Source organism: Chelonoidis abingdonii, chromosome 24, assembly GCF_003597395.2.
Source record: "Chelonoidis abingdonii isolate Lonesome George chromosome 24, CheloAbing_2.0, whole genome shotgun sequence".
Lineage (NCBI taxonomy): Eukaryota > Metazoa > Chordata > Testudines > Testudinidae > Chelonoidis > Chelonoidis abingdonii.
This window is the reverse complement of record NC_133792.1, coordinates 17,234,097-17,249,579: the sequence shown is the minus strand read 5'-3', so window position 1 is coordinate 17,249,579 and position 15,483 is coordinate 17,234,097. Positions and strand designations below refer to the sequence as shown.

The 15,483-nt window shown below is 44.0% G+C and overlaps 2 protein-coding genes across 3 annotated transcripts in view; both read right to left on the bottom strand.

Annotated features, from left to right (window-relative positions):
- The window catches only part of SURF6 (surfeit 6), a 24,558-nt gene extending 12,859 nt beyond the window's left edge, over nucleotides 1-11,699 (bottom strand). The window contains exon 1 of the mRNA XM_075060622.1: nucleotides 11,615-11,699. The gene's annotated coding sequence lies outside the window, so the exon portion shown is untranslated. The remainder of the gene's footprint in view (nucleotides 1-11,614) is intronic.
- The window catches only part of MED22 (mediator complex subunit 22), a 16,703-nt gene extending 1,728 nt beyond the window's left edge, over nucleotides 1-14,975 (bottom strand). The window contains exons 1-4 of one of the 2 annotated variants that reach the window (XM_032767604.2): nucleotides 14,846-14,951; nucleotides 14,134-14,276; nucleotides 12,384-12,464; nucleotides 11,615-11,823 (exon numbers count right to left, since the gene is read on the bottom strand). In XM_032767604.2, coding sequence (XP_032623495.1) covers nucleotides 11,615-11,823; nucleotides 12,384-12,464; nucleotides 14,134-14,256 — 413 coding nt within the window. In that variant the 5' untranslated portion in view covers nucleotides 14,257-14,276; nucleotides 14,846-14,951. Of the gene's footprint in view, nucleotides 1-8,331; nucleotides 11,824-12,383; nucleotides 12,465-14,133; nucleotides 14,277-14,845 lie in introns of those variants that run through there. The other variant, XM_032767606.2, reaches the window with a different exon arrangement.
- Nucleotides 14,976-15,483: the final 508 nt, after the last annotated feature.

Sequence of the window (15,483 nt, the reverse complement as noted above, 5' to 3'; positions counted from 1 at the left end):
CGCAGTGAGGAATGGCGGAAGAGATAAGAGACTACAAGAGTTTCATTATAAGGGTTAGTGGTAGTCTCGTCAAAACGCAGATTTGCGCAAGACAAGATAAGTTAGTATTTATAAAAAGTTTAATGTCTAAGGTGACTGACTCCTCTCCTAGAGTTATTTTCAAAAATCCAACTCACACTCAGGGGAAACGTGTCTAACACTCTGATGTTGAAAGGACACTCATTATACAGAGATTAACCAAAATGCTATTTATAGGCCTTCGGGAGAAATGCGAGGGATATCTCTGATTTCCAAACTGAGGCTAAAACTTTTTTAAAAAGTTCCTGGCCTCTATCTTGATTATACTACTCGCGTATAAAAGTGAGCGTAATTGGTCCGACGTTTGGCTATCTATTCACTGGACTGGGGAACTGACCAAGCTATGTAGAGTTATTAGTGTGATAGTCGCAAGTGTAGTCACACAGAATGTTCTGAGCTATCACGGGAGAGAATGGAAGTATTCTGAATATTGTCCTGAAGGCAAAAAACTGCGCAGCTGTGACCACCCACATGCACTGTCTAACTTCCACTCTATGCACTGAAACAGATTCAAACTGAAGTAGTGAAAGCGTAAAGAAACCGCAATGTAAATGAGTGGCATAGTCTACCAACATAGGACATATTGCTGCCTGCCTCTCCCTCATATTAACATCCTCTTTCTGGCTTAAGCAGTGCAGGGCACCTCACCCCACCTGAGCATTCACCCGGATATTGAGTGGTTTTCCACCATCCACGCAACACTAACGTTGAGCTAATGAGCCTTATTTAAATTGCGGAGGTCTATTGAACTAGCCTATGATAGGTACTACAGTGTTTCCTCTGCAAACCATTGGGCTCCTCAGTAGAAGAGGTGGGCCGAAATGAAAAGACATCAGACACTGTATAGAGTCCACTTAGTATGTCACCTCGCTGCCCACTCTGTCACATATTCTCGCGATTAGCCCTTACCTCAGCGGTGCGCTTCCTTGTATTGCTAGACGCCCACAACTCAAAATCCCTCTTAGGGCGAACGCATACAAAACTCTGCAGCTATTGACTCTAGCAATACAATACATCAAATTCTCAGTGATACAAATATATTAACATTCAATGCCTGTATTTTAAAATACACATGTGCTAGATGGAAGTGGGTATTGCTTTCATTTCGGAGTGAGTACAGCAGCTTTGTGGTAACTATTGTTTACATGATATGGAGCTTGGAATTAGGTAAAGACGACATGAACATTAGCTAATCACAGGATTGTGGTCTCTTGTGCGTAAGACCTGGGCATGTCAAACCCATCTGTTGGAGAGATTTGCGGACAAGGCACAGGTCTGCTTCTTCTACACCTAAGGCCATATTCAAAGTAGACAATGCGTAACCGCTAACTCTGCATAGGAGGAGTGAGCAGCCCTTGAACAGACCCTCACTGTCCATCTCACAGAACCTAGAGACATAATCATTGATTTCAATAGATACAGCACTCAAGAGGTACAAGGACACCTAACTGAATGCCAGGCAAACCCCAAGAACAGTTTACTGCGCAGTCTAACACTCTTACTTTGACCTCTCTACCAGAGTCAACTGTCGGGTGGCTCGTCGAATTTGAGAGGACAAGAGCCATGCGTCACTGAAAGTGGAGGTGGTGTTGGAAGAATTATTTAACTCGAGATTGACTGTAGCGTAGATGCCAAGTGCTAACAATGCTACCGAATATGGCATCGCAGAGCACGTCAGATGCACAATACCAAAGAGTGCGATGGAAGTTAGCAAACTGAACTACCATGTGACGCAAAGATGTTTCATGGAGTGGTAGTACGGGTAGTTCTTGGAGTCCATACAGTAAAAGAATGAGAAGATACTTGTGGCACTTAGAGATTAATACAAATTTATATCTTAGCAGTAAGCCTTTGCGATGGGCTAAAAACCTCCACACTCTATCGGATGCAGTAGCAGTGGAAAAATACAGGTCTGAGAAGATATATTACACAGAGAACATAAAAAATGGTAGTTGCCCCATATCAACTGTAACGAGTGTAATCGATTTAATGGTCGAACTATATCTTTTTCCTACTAAGGTGTTCTATCAAACTGGCAGGAACACAATGCAATGGTGGTTAGCACATGAACAGACTTAATGCTCAAATAGATCAGTAGTCTCTAAGGGCCACAAGTACACGGCGATACTATTCTTGGCTCCATGTCTTAACTGCTGCATATCTCCAGGAATAGGAATGCATCTCAATATATACTATAGAACCGTGCCAAAAAAAGAGGCTCGCGTGAGAGTAGTGTCTTATTCCGTAACAGATATGTGGCTCTACGCTAACATATGTGCGTCCCTATGTCACTTTTCTTCGTGTTCTACAATGGGATACGGGCCTGAGTTTGGAAATCAAGTTCCTCAATGCAGTTCTCACGCGTCCCTGAACGCCAGTCTGATGACAAGTCCCAAAGTGTCGTTTGTGCTGTTCCTGCCGAGGTAAGAGAGAAGTGTCCCTTGGGATTTACAACCATCCTAGAAGTGATGATCACTAGCAAATTCCCCCTGAGTCGGATCGTGGACTTTCATGGACAAATTATACAACTATGTCATCACTTTGCGTACCTAATGCCACACGAGAGAAGTCAGACCAACCATCATGGACACTGAAAACAGCATGACGTATACAAGCATCAGGTGGCCTAAGCACACTACAGTGCAATTACGGCCAAGACCTACCATTCACCACACGCCATGTGGAGCGACTACTATGAATTATTATGAGTGGAGGGTCACAAGGAAAGGCAGTAAGCACCTTGACACAATTGAAGCGTTGAAAACTAGCTTCTCTAAAATATAAGAACACTACTCTAGTAGAGATGTACGGGTGACTAAAACACCTAGGCGTGGTCATGCAGGCACAGTTTATAGCCAGGGATAACAAGGTGTAAGACTCTTGAGGGTCCTAGGAACGGTAAGACATGGCGTAGTAAGCGAGGGGAAAAGACGGTCTTGGGAGCTGAGCGAGTGCTATATGGAGGGTGACGCGAGTAACCAAGGAGGGAGAGGCTCTCTGAGATCTCGAGACACCTCAGGGACAGGCTCTATAGGCTTCAAATATCTCCGAAGGATCCAGTGCATTCGAGTCCGAGGATCAAACGAGCCTGAAGTGCGAGAACTATATGCCCAGAGGCCAAGTGGAGAGTGCTCAGAGGTCGAAAGTTGGTATGGTCTAGAATATCCCAAAGACAACGTAAAAGTGCCAGCATTGACATTGGAGGCTGAATCCTTGTTACACAGTCTGAACATCAATCATTCATCCCATCATACAGATTATCGGAAGCTGCCTCTAGTATCCTAATGGCTTACACTTTCATTCTCCTTCAACAGGAATTACCCAGTCGAATATACGAAAGCAGCGAACTCGTTAGAGCCACCAAGGGATAGCGAAACAGAAAGTCATTATCAACAATGTCACAAGGAAAGAGGTCACCCCAGTGGAGTTTAAGAATGAAAAACTGGTCCGAGAAGTCTAGTAGAGCATAGTGGTTCACGACCAACATTCTCAAATGCCATAGCGACTCTGTACCCAGTGTCATCTGGAGAGTCAGGGAGACCTAAGCAGACTTCAAGGATGCCTCCCAGTGTCTCCATATATTACAACCAGGCAAAGATGACTCGCGAAGCATCTCGTTGATGAGCTCTGAGTATACATCTTGCACTTTCCACAGCTGGGAAAGATTGGACAACTACTCGCTCAAAAGATTGTCCACTTCATCCACGCAAATTAAGAATACATACCACACGTGAGAGCGAGCGAGCAGGTACTAGGGAACAAGTGATATGAAATTAGTTTCCTTCATTGAGCTCCTAAATAGTTCCCAGGAACAACCGTGACCTTCCATATATGAATAGGGGTGTCTGTATAACCTAACAGGCCTTCAACACTGTTAACGTGCAAGGGTGCTGACAGATTTGAGCATCAAGTATGTGGGGGTTAGCCGAGCACGTACGATCACGACGGTACATATCCAAATGGGGGACAATCGCTGGCCTAGCGATCTGGGAAAATTAGAGCTATTTCATCAAGCCTTCATAAAGTCAATCGAACACAGCCATTAAGCAGGGATTGTGTTTGCAACCTATCACCCATTCCTACGCATCTCTCCTTTGGTGATAGCACATAAATCTAGCGAGTATGCCTGCTAGATTCTTATTCAATAGGACCGTCTCACCACGCGAGTGAGGTGGCGCGGCGGAATGTTCGGTAAAGATACGTGCGACGCTCAGGAGCACGACGAAAATAGAGGTAGAGCGTGAAAGTTGAAGAGTATCTTATTGTCGACTATCCAACTTGGCGCTGTCCATCAACGGTGCGGGATCGACGGCGCGGCTGGGCACATTCCTCTGGGTTCGAACTCTCACTACCGCACCCACTAAATGCATCTGGTGGAAGTTCCAGGAAGTCAACGGCCAAGCGATACGAGATCAATATATACGCAGGTCTAGTCACTGATGACGTCGATTAAAATACTGAGACTAGCCTCCAACATACAATCGCGTACACCTGTGCTTATCCCAAGACTGTAGCCCCGTGCATCTCCAGCTTGCCTATCCGCCACCTGTGGGCCAGAGCTCAGAATCCTGGTTCACACTCCGGTCTTCTGAGAGCACTGCTGGTTACTGGAGGGTGGGTTGGAGTTCAAACCCGCTATAAACGTCTCTTCCATTCAAAGGTTAGTCTCTTTTTATATATAATTATACCTTTTAAAAATATTTCCATAAATCTCTTTGGAACGTACTATTAATGGTAAATAAAACAGACAGAAAATCACCTGAACCCTTGGTTTGTTTTATTTGAACACAGCTACTTCCTTTACAGCAACTCATCTCTGTCTCTGGGTGCTCTTGCATGGGCACTCCTTCCTCCTCTTCCAGCATTTTTTTCCTCTATTTTTATTTTGATTTAATAGCCTGCCACTGGCATCTACCTCAGACTTCAGAGCAGGACCCAGGGCAACACGGACAAGAGATAGCCACTAGCATAAGGAACTCAGGTTTGTCATAAACTGGTCACACCTACTCGCCACCCTACTCTTATACCCTGCAGTGTTAACCACCGTCCGCATGCTTTTTCAGAAGAGCTGAGCGCCACAGTTCTGTGAAGTTTAAATGGAAGCTGCAGTGATCACACTATCGAAAAATCTGACCAAAAATGCTGCAGAAGAAGGCATAAACAATCTTTGCCAATCTGGTAATGCTAGAAGAGGGGGCAGCGGAATTTTCCTGCCCCTGCAGGTGACCTCGCAGCAGAGAATTGATTGTCCTTTTCTTGATGCATAATTTCAGCTATAATAGTCAAACACTAGAAAAGGAATAGAGGCTTTGGGTTTATTTGGTTCTTAACAAAAAGAAATGGAATGATGATCTTACAACATACAGACCTCCAAGCAATGCAGTGACAATAGTAGTAAGCCTCCTAAACGTACTTTTTTTTTTTTTTTTTTTTCTTTTTTTTTTGCCCCCAGGGTAAATCAAGAATAACCCTGCTCTAAATACTACAGCCAAACTTTTAAAAGTGCTGCTGTTTTTTAGATTCCTAAAGACCTGAAGTTTTAGAGAGGTGCAGGAGTATTCACAGTTCCCAGCAGCTGGAATTGTGAGCCGCACACTGCTTCTAAAAAATTAAGGTCAGTTAATTAGCTGGGCACCCAAAACACTAGTTGAAATTAGGGCCAAAGGGCCGATTCTCCTCTCAGTTGGATCCAGATCTAAACTCTCAGTGAAATTGCCAAGATGAATATTCTCTGGCGCCACTTAACGTAATAGGATTTTCACCATTGACTTTAATGAGTGGCGGGATTTTTGTGCCCAGGTGTCTTTTTTCCTTTGACCTTGAATGGGAATTAGAATGGACCACACGCCAATTTCAGACTGGCGTACGCTGCTGGCTCAATGAAAACGACCCCTGATCCTTCCTCAAGGGCAGTGAGGAGATCACAGACATAACCTCAGCCTGAGCCGTTAGGGAACACAGTGATGAACTCATGATAAAGTTATAATCACAAACATTAATCTCCATGGATGCTTTTGCCATTTTCCTAACGCTTGCTTTCTCTATCGGGTCTTGCTTCTCCCCTCTTCCTCTCTTTTTTTTTTTTCGCCACCCCCTCGGGCGCTCCTCTCCAGTGGGGTAGTTTGAAGTTGCATTGGTGAATTTCTGGAATGTCCTACAAAACAGTGCTTAAATAGTAATCGCTTGTGTGCTATTCAAAGTGTAGCCGCTCTCCAGCTTGCATTATCTCACTGTGCCAGTTCAGAATATCGTGTTAAAATCAGGTCTTCGGAGAGACGGCTGGTGTACTCCTGGAGGGGGGGGTTTTTGGGGGGGGGGGGGGGGGGTCTGGAGTGCAACCGTAGAGACATCCTTCAGTTCAAAGTGTTTTAGTTCTTTTATATATAGTTTTTATTTAAAATATTCATAATCTCTGAATCGTATTAATGGTAATAACGAAACAAGAACATCACTGACATTGGTTGTTTTATTTTGGAACAAAAGCCTACTTTCTTTAAGCTCTCACTCTGTCTTGGGTCTCTGATGGACTCTGTCTAGTCCTAGCATTATTTTCCTCTATTTTTTATTTTGAATTTATAGCGCCCTGGCATCTCCTTCAGACTTCAGAGCAGCGCAGGATCACAGCGCAGAGATAGGCAAGAGCATAGGAAACAAGGATTGTATAACTAAGTCACACTCTTATACAACCTGCAGTGGATTAACCACACATGGAAAGAAATGTGGTCAGAAGACAGTGAAGTAATGGAGCGGCAGGGATCAAGCACTAACAAATATCTGCAGAGAAGGCAAAATTTTGCATTGGTAGGCAGAGAGGGGAGGGAATTCCTGCCCCTGCAGGATGCCTGCAGCATGCAGAATTGATTGGTCTTGTTCTTGAAATGCATAACTTTGTTCAGCTAATCGTCTAACTAGAAAGGAATAGAGCGTTGTTTTTTTTGGTTATTACAAAAAGAATGAATTGAAGTGAGCTTACACATAAACTACAAGCAATTCAGTGAAAGGAGTAAGCTCCTAAAGTAATTTCTTTTTTTTTTTTTTTTGCCCCATGGAATCAGAAGACGTGGATTAAATAATTAAAGCCCAAACTTTTAAAAGTGCTGCTAGTTTTAGATCTAGACGAAGTTTGAGAGGTGCAGAGTATTCACATTCCCACTGTGGATTGTGAGGCACATGCTTTGATAAAAATAAGGTAGTGTATAAGACTGGACCAATACTAGTGAAATTAGGGAAGGCTGATTCCTCTCAGGTGGATACAGATTAACTCTCAGTGAATTTGCAGAGATGAATCCTGGACGCACTCGTGAATAGGGAGTTGTTAACCATTGATTAAATGAGCGGAGTTGCACAGTGTTTCTTCCTTTGACTTGAGGAATTGAAGGACACAGCAAATTCAGAATGGAGTCGCTGTGGTCAATGAAGACCCTATCATTTCAGGGCAGTGAGAATAACCCGCTGAGACCTGTTAGGGAACATCAGTGTCAAATTGAAACTCATGATAAAGTTATAACAAAAAATAGCTCAATGGATGCTTTTTGCATTTCTTAAAACGCTTGGTGTTGCCTTTCTCCTCCTCGTTTTGAAAAAAAAAAAAAAAAAGTACTTTAGGAGCATTACTACATTGTCACTGAATTGCTTGGAGGTCTGTATGTGTAAGATCATCATTCCATTCTTTTTGTTAAGAACCAAAAAAACCCAAAGCCTCTATTCCCTTTTCTAGTGTTATGACTAATAGCTGAAAAAGTTATGCATCAAGAAAAGGACAATCAATTCTCATGCTGCAGGATCACTGCAGGGGGCAGGAAATTCCCTGCCCCCCATCTCTAGCATTACCAGATTGGCAAAGATTTATGCCTTCTTCTGCAGCATTTTTGGTCAGATTTTCAGAAGTGTTGATCACCTGCAGCTTCCATTAACTTCAACAGGAACTGTGTGCGCTCAGCTCTTCTGAAAAAGCAGGCGACGGTGGTTAACCACTGCAGGGTATAAGAGTAGGTGGACGAGTAGGGTGAACAGTTATGACAAATCCTGGATTCCTATGCTAGTGGCTATCTCTTGTCCCTGTGTTGCCCTGGGTCCTGCTCTGAAGTCTGAGGTAGATGCACAGTGGCAGGCTATAAATCAAAATAAAAATAGAGGAAAAAAATGCTGGAAGAGAGGAAGGAGCTGCCCATGCAAGAGACACCCAGAGACAGAAGTGAGTGCTGTAACAGGAAGTAGCTTGTGTTCAAAATAAAACAAACCCAAGAGGTTCAGTGATTTTCTTGTTTCTGTTTTATTTACCATTAATAGACTCAAATAGATTTATGGGAAATATTTTAAAAGTAAAATATATATAAAAAGAGACTAAACACTTTGAACTGAAGAGACGTGTCTAGCGGGTTGAACTCCAAACCCACCCTCCAGTAACCAAGCCGTGCTCTCAGAGAGACCGGAGTGTGAACCAGGAATTCTGAGCTCTGGCCACAGGTGGCAGGATAAGGCAAGCTGGAGAGCACGGGGCTACAGCTTTGGGGAATAAGCACACAAGGAGGTTACTGATTTAAAGCACTTGGTTTTTGGCAGTTCCAGAGAATTCACCCAATGCCAAGTCAAATCATCTCTTTTCCCGCACTCGCCCGGCTAGGTTTGCTAGAGAGAAGGGAAGGGTGTTTACTATCTGGGGCTTTTGCACCATCACCAAGTGAGGTCCCTTCATTGAGGTATGAAGGCTTTTCATTCCATCCTTCAGTGTCTACGCAAAACAAGGCTGCCACTGAGGTATGCAAGAAGGACTGGGGCCTAATTAGTCCTGAATCCACCAACCATTTCTCCTGGATCTCAGCCCCTCATGACTGGATCCCAGAGTACTAGGGTCTGGTGTCCAGCAGACTTCACATAGGAGGACTACTAAGAACTCTTCAACCTAGAATCCAGGTGGAATGCAGCTCTGGAAAGGAAGTGGGCATCTCTCGTTCTCCTCCCTCAACCCCCGACTCCCCCCAAAAGTTATTATAGACCTCAAAATTTACACTACAGCTCTACAGCCAGTAACCTCAAGTTCACAGTTGTTATGGGGCTCTGCAAGGCACCATCCAATCTCACAGTGGAGAGGACCCTGAGGCTTTGCTGGATGTGACCCCAAAGGAAATGCTGGGAGGCTGATGCTCAGGATTAAATCCCCCCTCCCCCCGGAGCCACACTATTGGGACTGCATGGGAAGGCACCTGCCTAGAACACAAAAGCACAAGTTGCTTTGCAGGATTCTTGGCTTGCAAATTTCCTCATGAAATCAGTATTTACTAGCAAAAACCCTACAGACATGCAATATTTACCAGTATATGGGGCAAGAGCATCTTCTAAACCCCTGGTACTGTGATAGGAGTGAGAATATGCCTTTCCAGGTGACACCTACCCAAAAGCACAGAGTCTAAGTCTATAGTCCTCTCACAGACAAGCAGTGAAGTCAACAGAAGTTTTGTCTGCACAAGGACTTGTGGGCCCTAGCAATACACAGGAACCAGCTGGAGGCTAACAGACTGGGTGCAGAGGACACAATGCTCTGCAGCTTCACCCAAAGGGATGTCAGGAAACAATGTTTCAGGTGTTAAACTCTAAAGCTCTAACTATTCTGGATGGTGAAAAACCACCAACGGAAACCAGAGATTGGGAGAGCAATTTGGAACAGTGGTTGTGTGGAATCCTACTGTCCTGTTCCCACTGAAGTCAACTGCAAAGCTCCCATCAGTTTAAGTGAGAGCAGGATCAGGGCACTATAGAACAAAATGATATGCCTGATCCTAGGCAGTACAAGGAGTTGACAGCTACTGACCCCCAGCTGAGCTCTCAGAATCAGTTTCATGTCACCCTCTCCAGGTACACACTGAGTCTTGCATTTACAGCCATTTAAACACAATTAGCATCCTACAGCCACGTGTAGTTTAATACAAAATAGAAACACCTTTCTCTACATCAGACAGTAAAATTCTGTTAAAAAAATCCTTATGGTTCTATAAAATTACTTTGAATAAGCCACTTGTGTCTATTTAAACACTCATGTTTCTTTGGTGCAGAAATAAAGATTCGTTAAATCTGTAGCCGATGGCACATGAAGGAGAAGGAAATTAGGTGCAGCTACAGGACATGAAGTGTCATTAAAGAGACCATAGCTCTATACTCAAGGCAAGATTTCTCACCACATGAGCACTTCATATTAGAAACAGAATAAGACTGGATTGATCTGGTGTAATGAGGGGACAACCCCCTCCGCTCCTTCTTAGACAGTAGTAGACATTCTGCTAAGAATGATGGCTCAATGCAGTTTCAGCGCTAGGCAGATAAGAGACCACACCAGCATGGTCAGAACCCATTGGTCCAAAGATTAAAAGAACCATTTTAGAATTACTTGTGTACATGCCAGAGCGTCTGGTTACAACGTCACATACACACACCACAGGCTCACATTTCGGTCACCATAACCTCACACACCCCTGTTCGACCACCACAGCAGTGGATGTTGTCTATCAATTTATGAAATAATAAAGTCCTGAGCCAGTTAAGACCTGAAGTTTTCCTTAGATCAGTCAGCATTGTGTAACCCTACTCAATTCCCTTTCCACTCATCTCCAAAATATTTACTGGGCCTCTCACTGTCCTAAGACATCTTTTTATAAATTGTTGCTCTCTTTTTCCCAGCTATGAAAGGTAAGTTTTCTTAAAATAATACATCAATTTTAAAGAGACATTGTTGGGCTAACATTTATTTCTAAAATACCTGCATTACCAGTAAATTATGGCCTGATTTTCAAAGTTGCAGTTGACTCGAGCATCTGTAACTACCACTAAACCATTTTTTTTTTTAATTCTCTAAAATAAAAATCAGCTTATCAAAGCTTATTAAAACTGAAAGAAGTTTAAAGAGCTAGTTTGCTTTTCACCATTTATGCTGTTGATTAACTTGTTGCACTTCACCGACCTTGGACAGTGCAACCGAACTAGACCCTTTCAGATCTGATTCTGGAAACTTTCATTTACTGGAGCTCATTAACTAGCCACATTGGGGGTTGCAACCATATTAGGAGAGAAAAAAGTATGTATTCACCAGAACCTCTGTTCTATTGAAAGTCTTTAAAAAGATTTCACAAAAGATACATTAGAGGTAGGTTTTACAACAAAAACCCACCAACCCTCTCACCCTGATAGAGATAGAAAAATGCTGATTCTAAGCTACTTGATGATGTCCCTTGAGTTCATTTTAAATAGATTCCACACAGTTGGTGGTGGTGAGCTATAAGGAATAGGCTTAGGACACTTGTGAAAGAACTGGCACAGGAAAAGGCTCTTCCTCACACCAGCCTGACTGCTTAGCATCTCGATGGCTTGTTTTAGGTTGTAGAAGACAACTTTGATCTAATTAAAAACACAGGTGTGAATTTTAAGGGGAAATATCCATTTAGGTTTGTGTCTTAAGGACCATCTGCTCTCCTATCCTATTTCTCAGAAAGTGCTAGAGACAAGAGGAGGCCTGTTAGTACGTGGGAGTCCATGGCCCTATTTGTACCTGGAAGAGTAATATTCTTCTTCTAGTTCGTACAGGTCAACAGAAATCTCATCCCTCAGCGAGATCAGCTTCTTGTCACATTCTTCCTGCACGCTCCGCAGCTGCTGGTTACGCTGGTTAATGGCTTCGTTCACGGAGGGGAAGTCATTGAGGATCAAGAACTGCTTCAGATCGGACACAAGCTTCATAAGGGACTCACCAGCTCGGACCTTGCAGGGTGGATAAAATATTAAGCAAATGGGACACAGAGTGACTTTGGGTCCTTTACCATGACTCTGCAACATGATCTGCTGCGCTGCTCTCTCAACCCCCTGATACCAGACTTCGCAACATGGGAGCAACTTGGCTAAAATGCTAGCCAAAAGCCTGCAGTACCAGAGGAAGAATGCAGTTGTCCGTGTACACCAGGGGCACTATGCAACCTTCTGGCACTCTATGCACGAACAATGACGTTCTTTTGTTCCACCGGCAAGCACAGCCATCAGTAGTATAAACCCAGACCTATATGTTTTGGCACCACTCAAAGGCAAAAGTGGGTAGCTCTAAAAGTGAAAGTTCATCAATTTGGGTCCCAACCCAAAGTGAAATCCAGAGCAAACAGAAAAATCGTTCCCTACCTATGCACTGGGAAAGCCACCCAGTGATGATTACACCTCTCGCAGCAATTGACATTAGTATTCTGAGTGCTCCTCATGGATGTTGTAACGGACCACAGAGCACACAAGATCCACTAAGCAGCACGCCTGCTTGGCACACAAGCTGTACTTACAATGTTGGCAGCTCTGACGTGCATCTCGTAGTTGTCCTGCTCACTCTGGGTCGCTCGAGAGACTTGGGTTTCATCTTCAATCTAAAAATTAATTTTAAAAAGCCATGTGTCTTCAGCTCACCCAATATTTCTGCATCCCAGAAGAGGTTATTACTTTAAAGAACAGCTTGTTTCAGTTCAAATCACATATAAAAAAGGGGCTTGTGTCCCTGATCCCATCTAGCAGATGTTTTTGGTAGGATCAGGGTTAAGAGTGCACCATTTCTCCATTTCCCATCTTTTCCTTCATGTTAACCAATTGGTGTTCACCTCTCTGTTTTCCTCGTACTGTCTTCTTTAATTCTTCCCACCATTGATTTTCCAGCACTCCCAGCTTGTTTGATTGGACTGTTTTTTGAAAACTGAGTAGCATAACTTGCAGCTGTTCACTAGTAACCTGCTAAAAATAACTGTTAAAAACTCAGGCGGCCAAATTTGGCATCAAACTACCCTCACCCCATGTAAAGCTATTAAAGCCTCACTGAAGAATAAGACTAAGCTTAGCGTAAATGCAGAATAGATGCATAACTGCAGAATTTGACTCTAGGAAGTGCTGAATCTCTATGAGCCACCTAAATCTCACTGTTCCATTTTCAAATGCAGCCTTTTCCTGTGAGCTGGATTGGTATTTCTAGCCTTCAGGGTGTAATGATCATTCTGAGCAAAATTATTGGATCTACGTTTATATTTCAACCCATGTTACTTTAGGATTTAATCGTACAAATGTATAATTAGGATGCAGGTAGTCCCACTGACTGGAAAATCGGGGCCTAAATTATAATCTTACATTTTTATGGTGCCTTTCATCCAAAGGGATCCCAAAGCACCTCAAAAATTATAGACAAGGATCCCTTTTCCCCAGCACTCAACATGAGCCACCTCTGCTCTAGATTTCAGCTAGAGAGCTAATTAGTCTCTATTAGTTCATTCCAAAACAAGGAGTCAGGTCAGAAATTCAGAAATTTTCTGATTATCTACAGTTATTTTCAGGATGAACAGATCTATTCTTTTGTTCAGTGTGGTCAGAAAAACCCTGTCTGTGACGTGTTGCCTTTTCCATAGTGGCTAATTGGCCTTTGCCTCACCCACGGGTGTTTTACATAAGAAAGTTGGTGTAAGAAGGTGGGGACTATACTAGTTAGTCACAGGCCAGAAGATTGTTCTATATATTATAGGCTAGGAGAATGGTTAATAAGTCCAAGTAAAAAAGAGGAAGAAATATAGATACACTCATTTTGTAGTGATAATGCAAGCTGACAAAGGTTTAGAGACCTCACAGCTGTGAAGATGTTACAAGCTGAAGGTTATTAGGAGTCATCTCCAGGATGTAAACATCTGGCGTAAGAGTGTTTTGATATATAGTTGTTAAATGTGATGTTAGTGGAGGAAATTTGTTCCTTTAAGTGGTGCAGGAAACTGACTCTTCTCAGATAGCTTCCCTAAATCTAACTGTGGAAAGGATTATTCTTTTGAGGGAATGTTATATTTATGGGATGTTTAAAAATAAATCAAGCTTTACATGACCCACCACTTGTGTGTCTGTTCTGCACAGACATTTGTTCCCTTGTTTAGGATTAGCAGGACTCTAGTGGTTCTTCTAACTAGTGGAAATAAAATGTGAGTGGGCTCTGGAAGGACTTCTATACCCATGCCTCACTCTGACAGCTACCAAATGGGTATTGACTTCATTGGCCTTCTTTAAAATACCCACCTTAGCAGTCTTGATGATCTCTGTGAAGTTATCCATGATTGACTTGATGTCATCTTTCAGCCTCTTGTTGTAGGACTGTAGGAGGGTTTCTTTACTCTGGGGCAGGACTCGTTGTTGTGACATTGTGTTAAATTAGATTGGAACTGAAAGGAAGGAAGAGATAACGTCTGTTACAAGCCCCAGCCCAGGGGCTGCACAACATATAAAATCCTAATAATTCCCATCACAACATTACACCAGCATATCTAAATGCTTCCTGTGAAACTCCTAGAGTCAAAACCTCACAAAGCCAATCTCTTCTCCCTACTCTACCCAGTAAGGGCTGTAATTTTGTTCCCACTGACCAACAAGAGCAGGACTGGGCGATTATACAGTCTTAAATCTACACAACAGTTTAAACAAAAAACAACAAAAATCAGCTGAGGCAAACAGTTACCGTCAGGGGCCCTTGAGAAAAATTAAGGGGGTCCACAACAGATTTCCAGGCAGCATCCTCAGCAAACCAGCTCCCTGGGGACAGGAAAGAAGGTCCCCTAGCTAAGCCCTCTAGTACCCAGTAGCCTCCCTGCTTGCTGGAGTCAGTATCTACACTGCAGCACTGGGGGCACGACTGTGCATTAATTTACAGCCCTCCAGCAGGGTACATCCACCTGCAACCTCCCATGAAACGGCCACTGAGGGCCCTGCATGCTGCGGGTTCTGCTTTACTCACCTAGCTCGGTGCACAGGCATTGCCAGTCCCAAGCCACCCGCTTGGTGTCACCCACCCAGAGCTCTGCTGACCTCAGCCACGCGCCTGGCTTCGCCGCAACCAACCACCTCTCATGATCGTCCCACCCGCCTCTCCTGGATTGGTCGCCTGCTCGCTCGTGGTTGGCTGTTGCGGACGCCAATCCTTTTCCCCGGGTTGGGACCTGTTTCAAGTAGAGTTGAGAGAGCAAGTTTTTTAAAGCAGCAGCAGCAAGAGAGAGAAGGAGCGCGTGTCAGTCCGTCCGTCCTCCGACTTGCTCAGACACTAAATGTCTGCAGCCCCTGCTCTTTAAAAATGCACCAATCAATCGCTCTAGGGACATGCATGCAAGGTGGAAACTGCAGAATTTCTCCAAAGTGTTATCACTGAGGCGGGGGTGGGGGGGCGTTACTCAAACTGGGGGTTGGGACCCGTAAGGGGGTCGTGAGATTATTACATGGGGGGGGTCACGAGCTGTCAGCCTCCCCACCAAACCCCGCTTCACCTCCAGCCAGGGCCGGCGCTAGGGTTTCTGGTTTCTGGCGCCCTAGGCACCGGGACATTTCGCCGCCCCCGGCGCGGGTCTCGCGGCTCCGGCGGAGCTGCCGCAGGCATGCCTG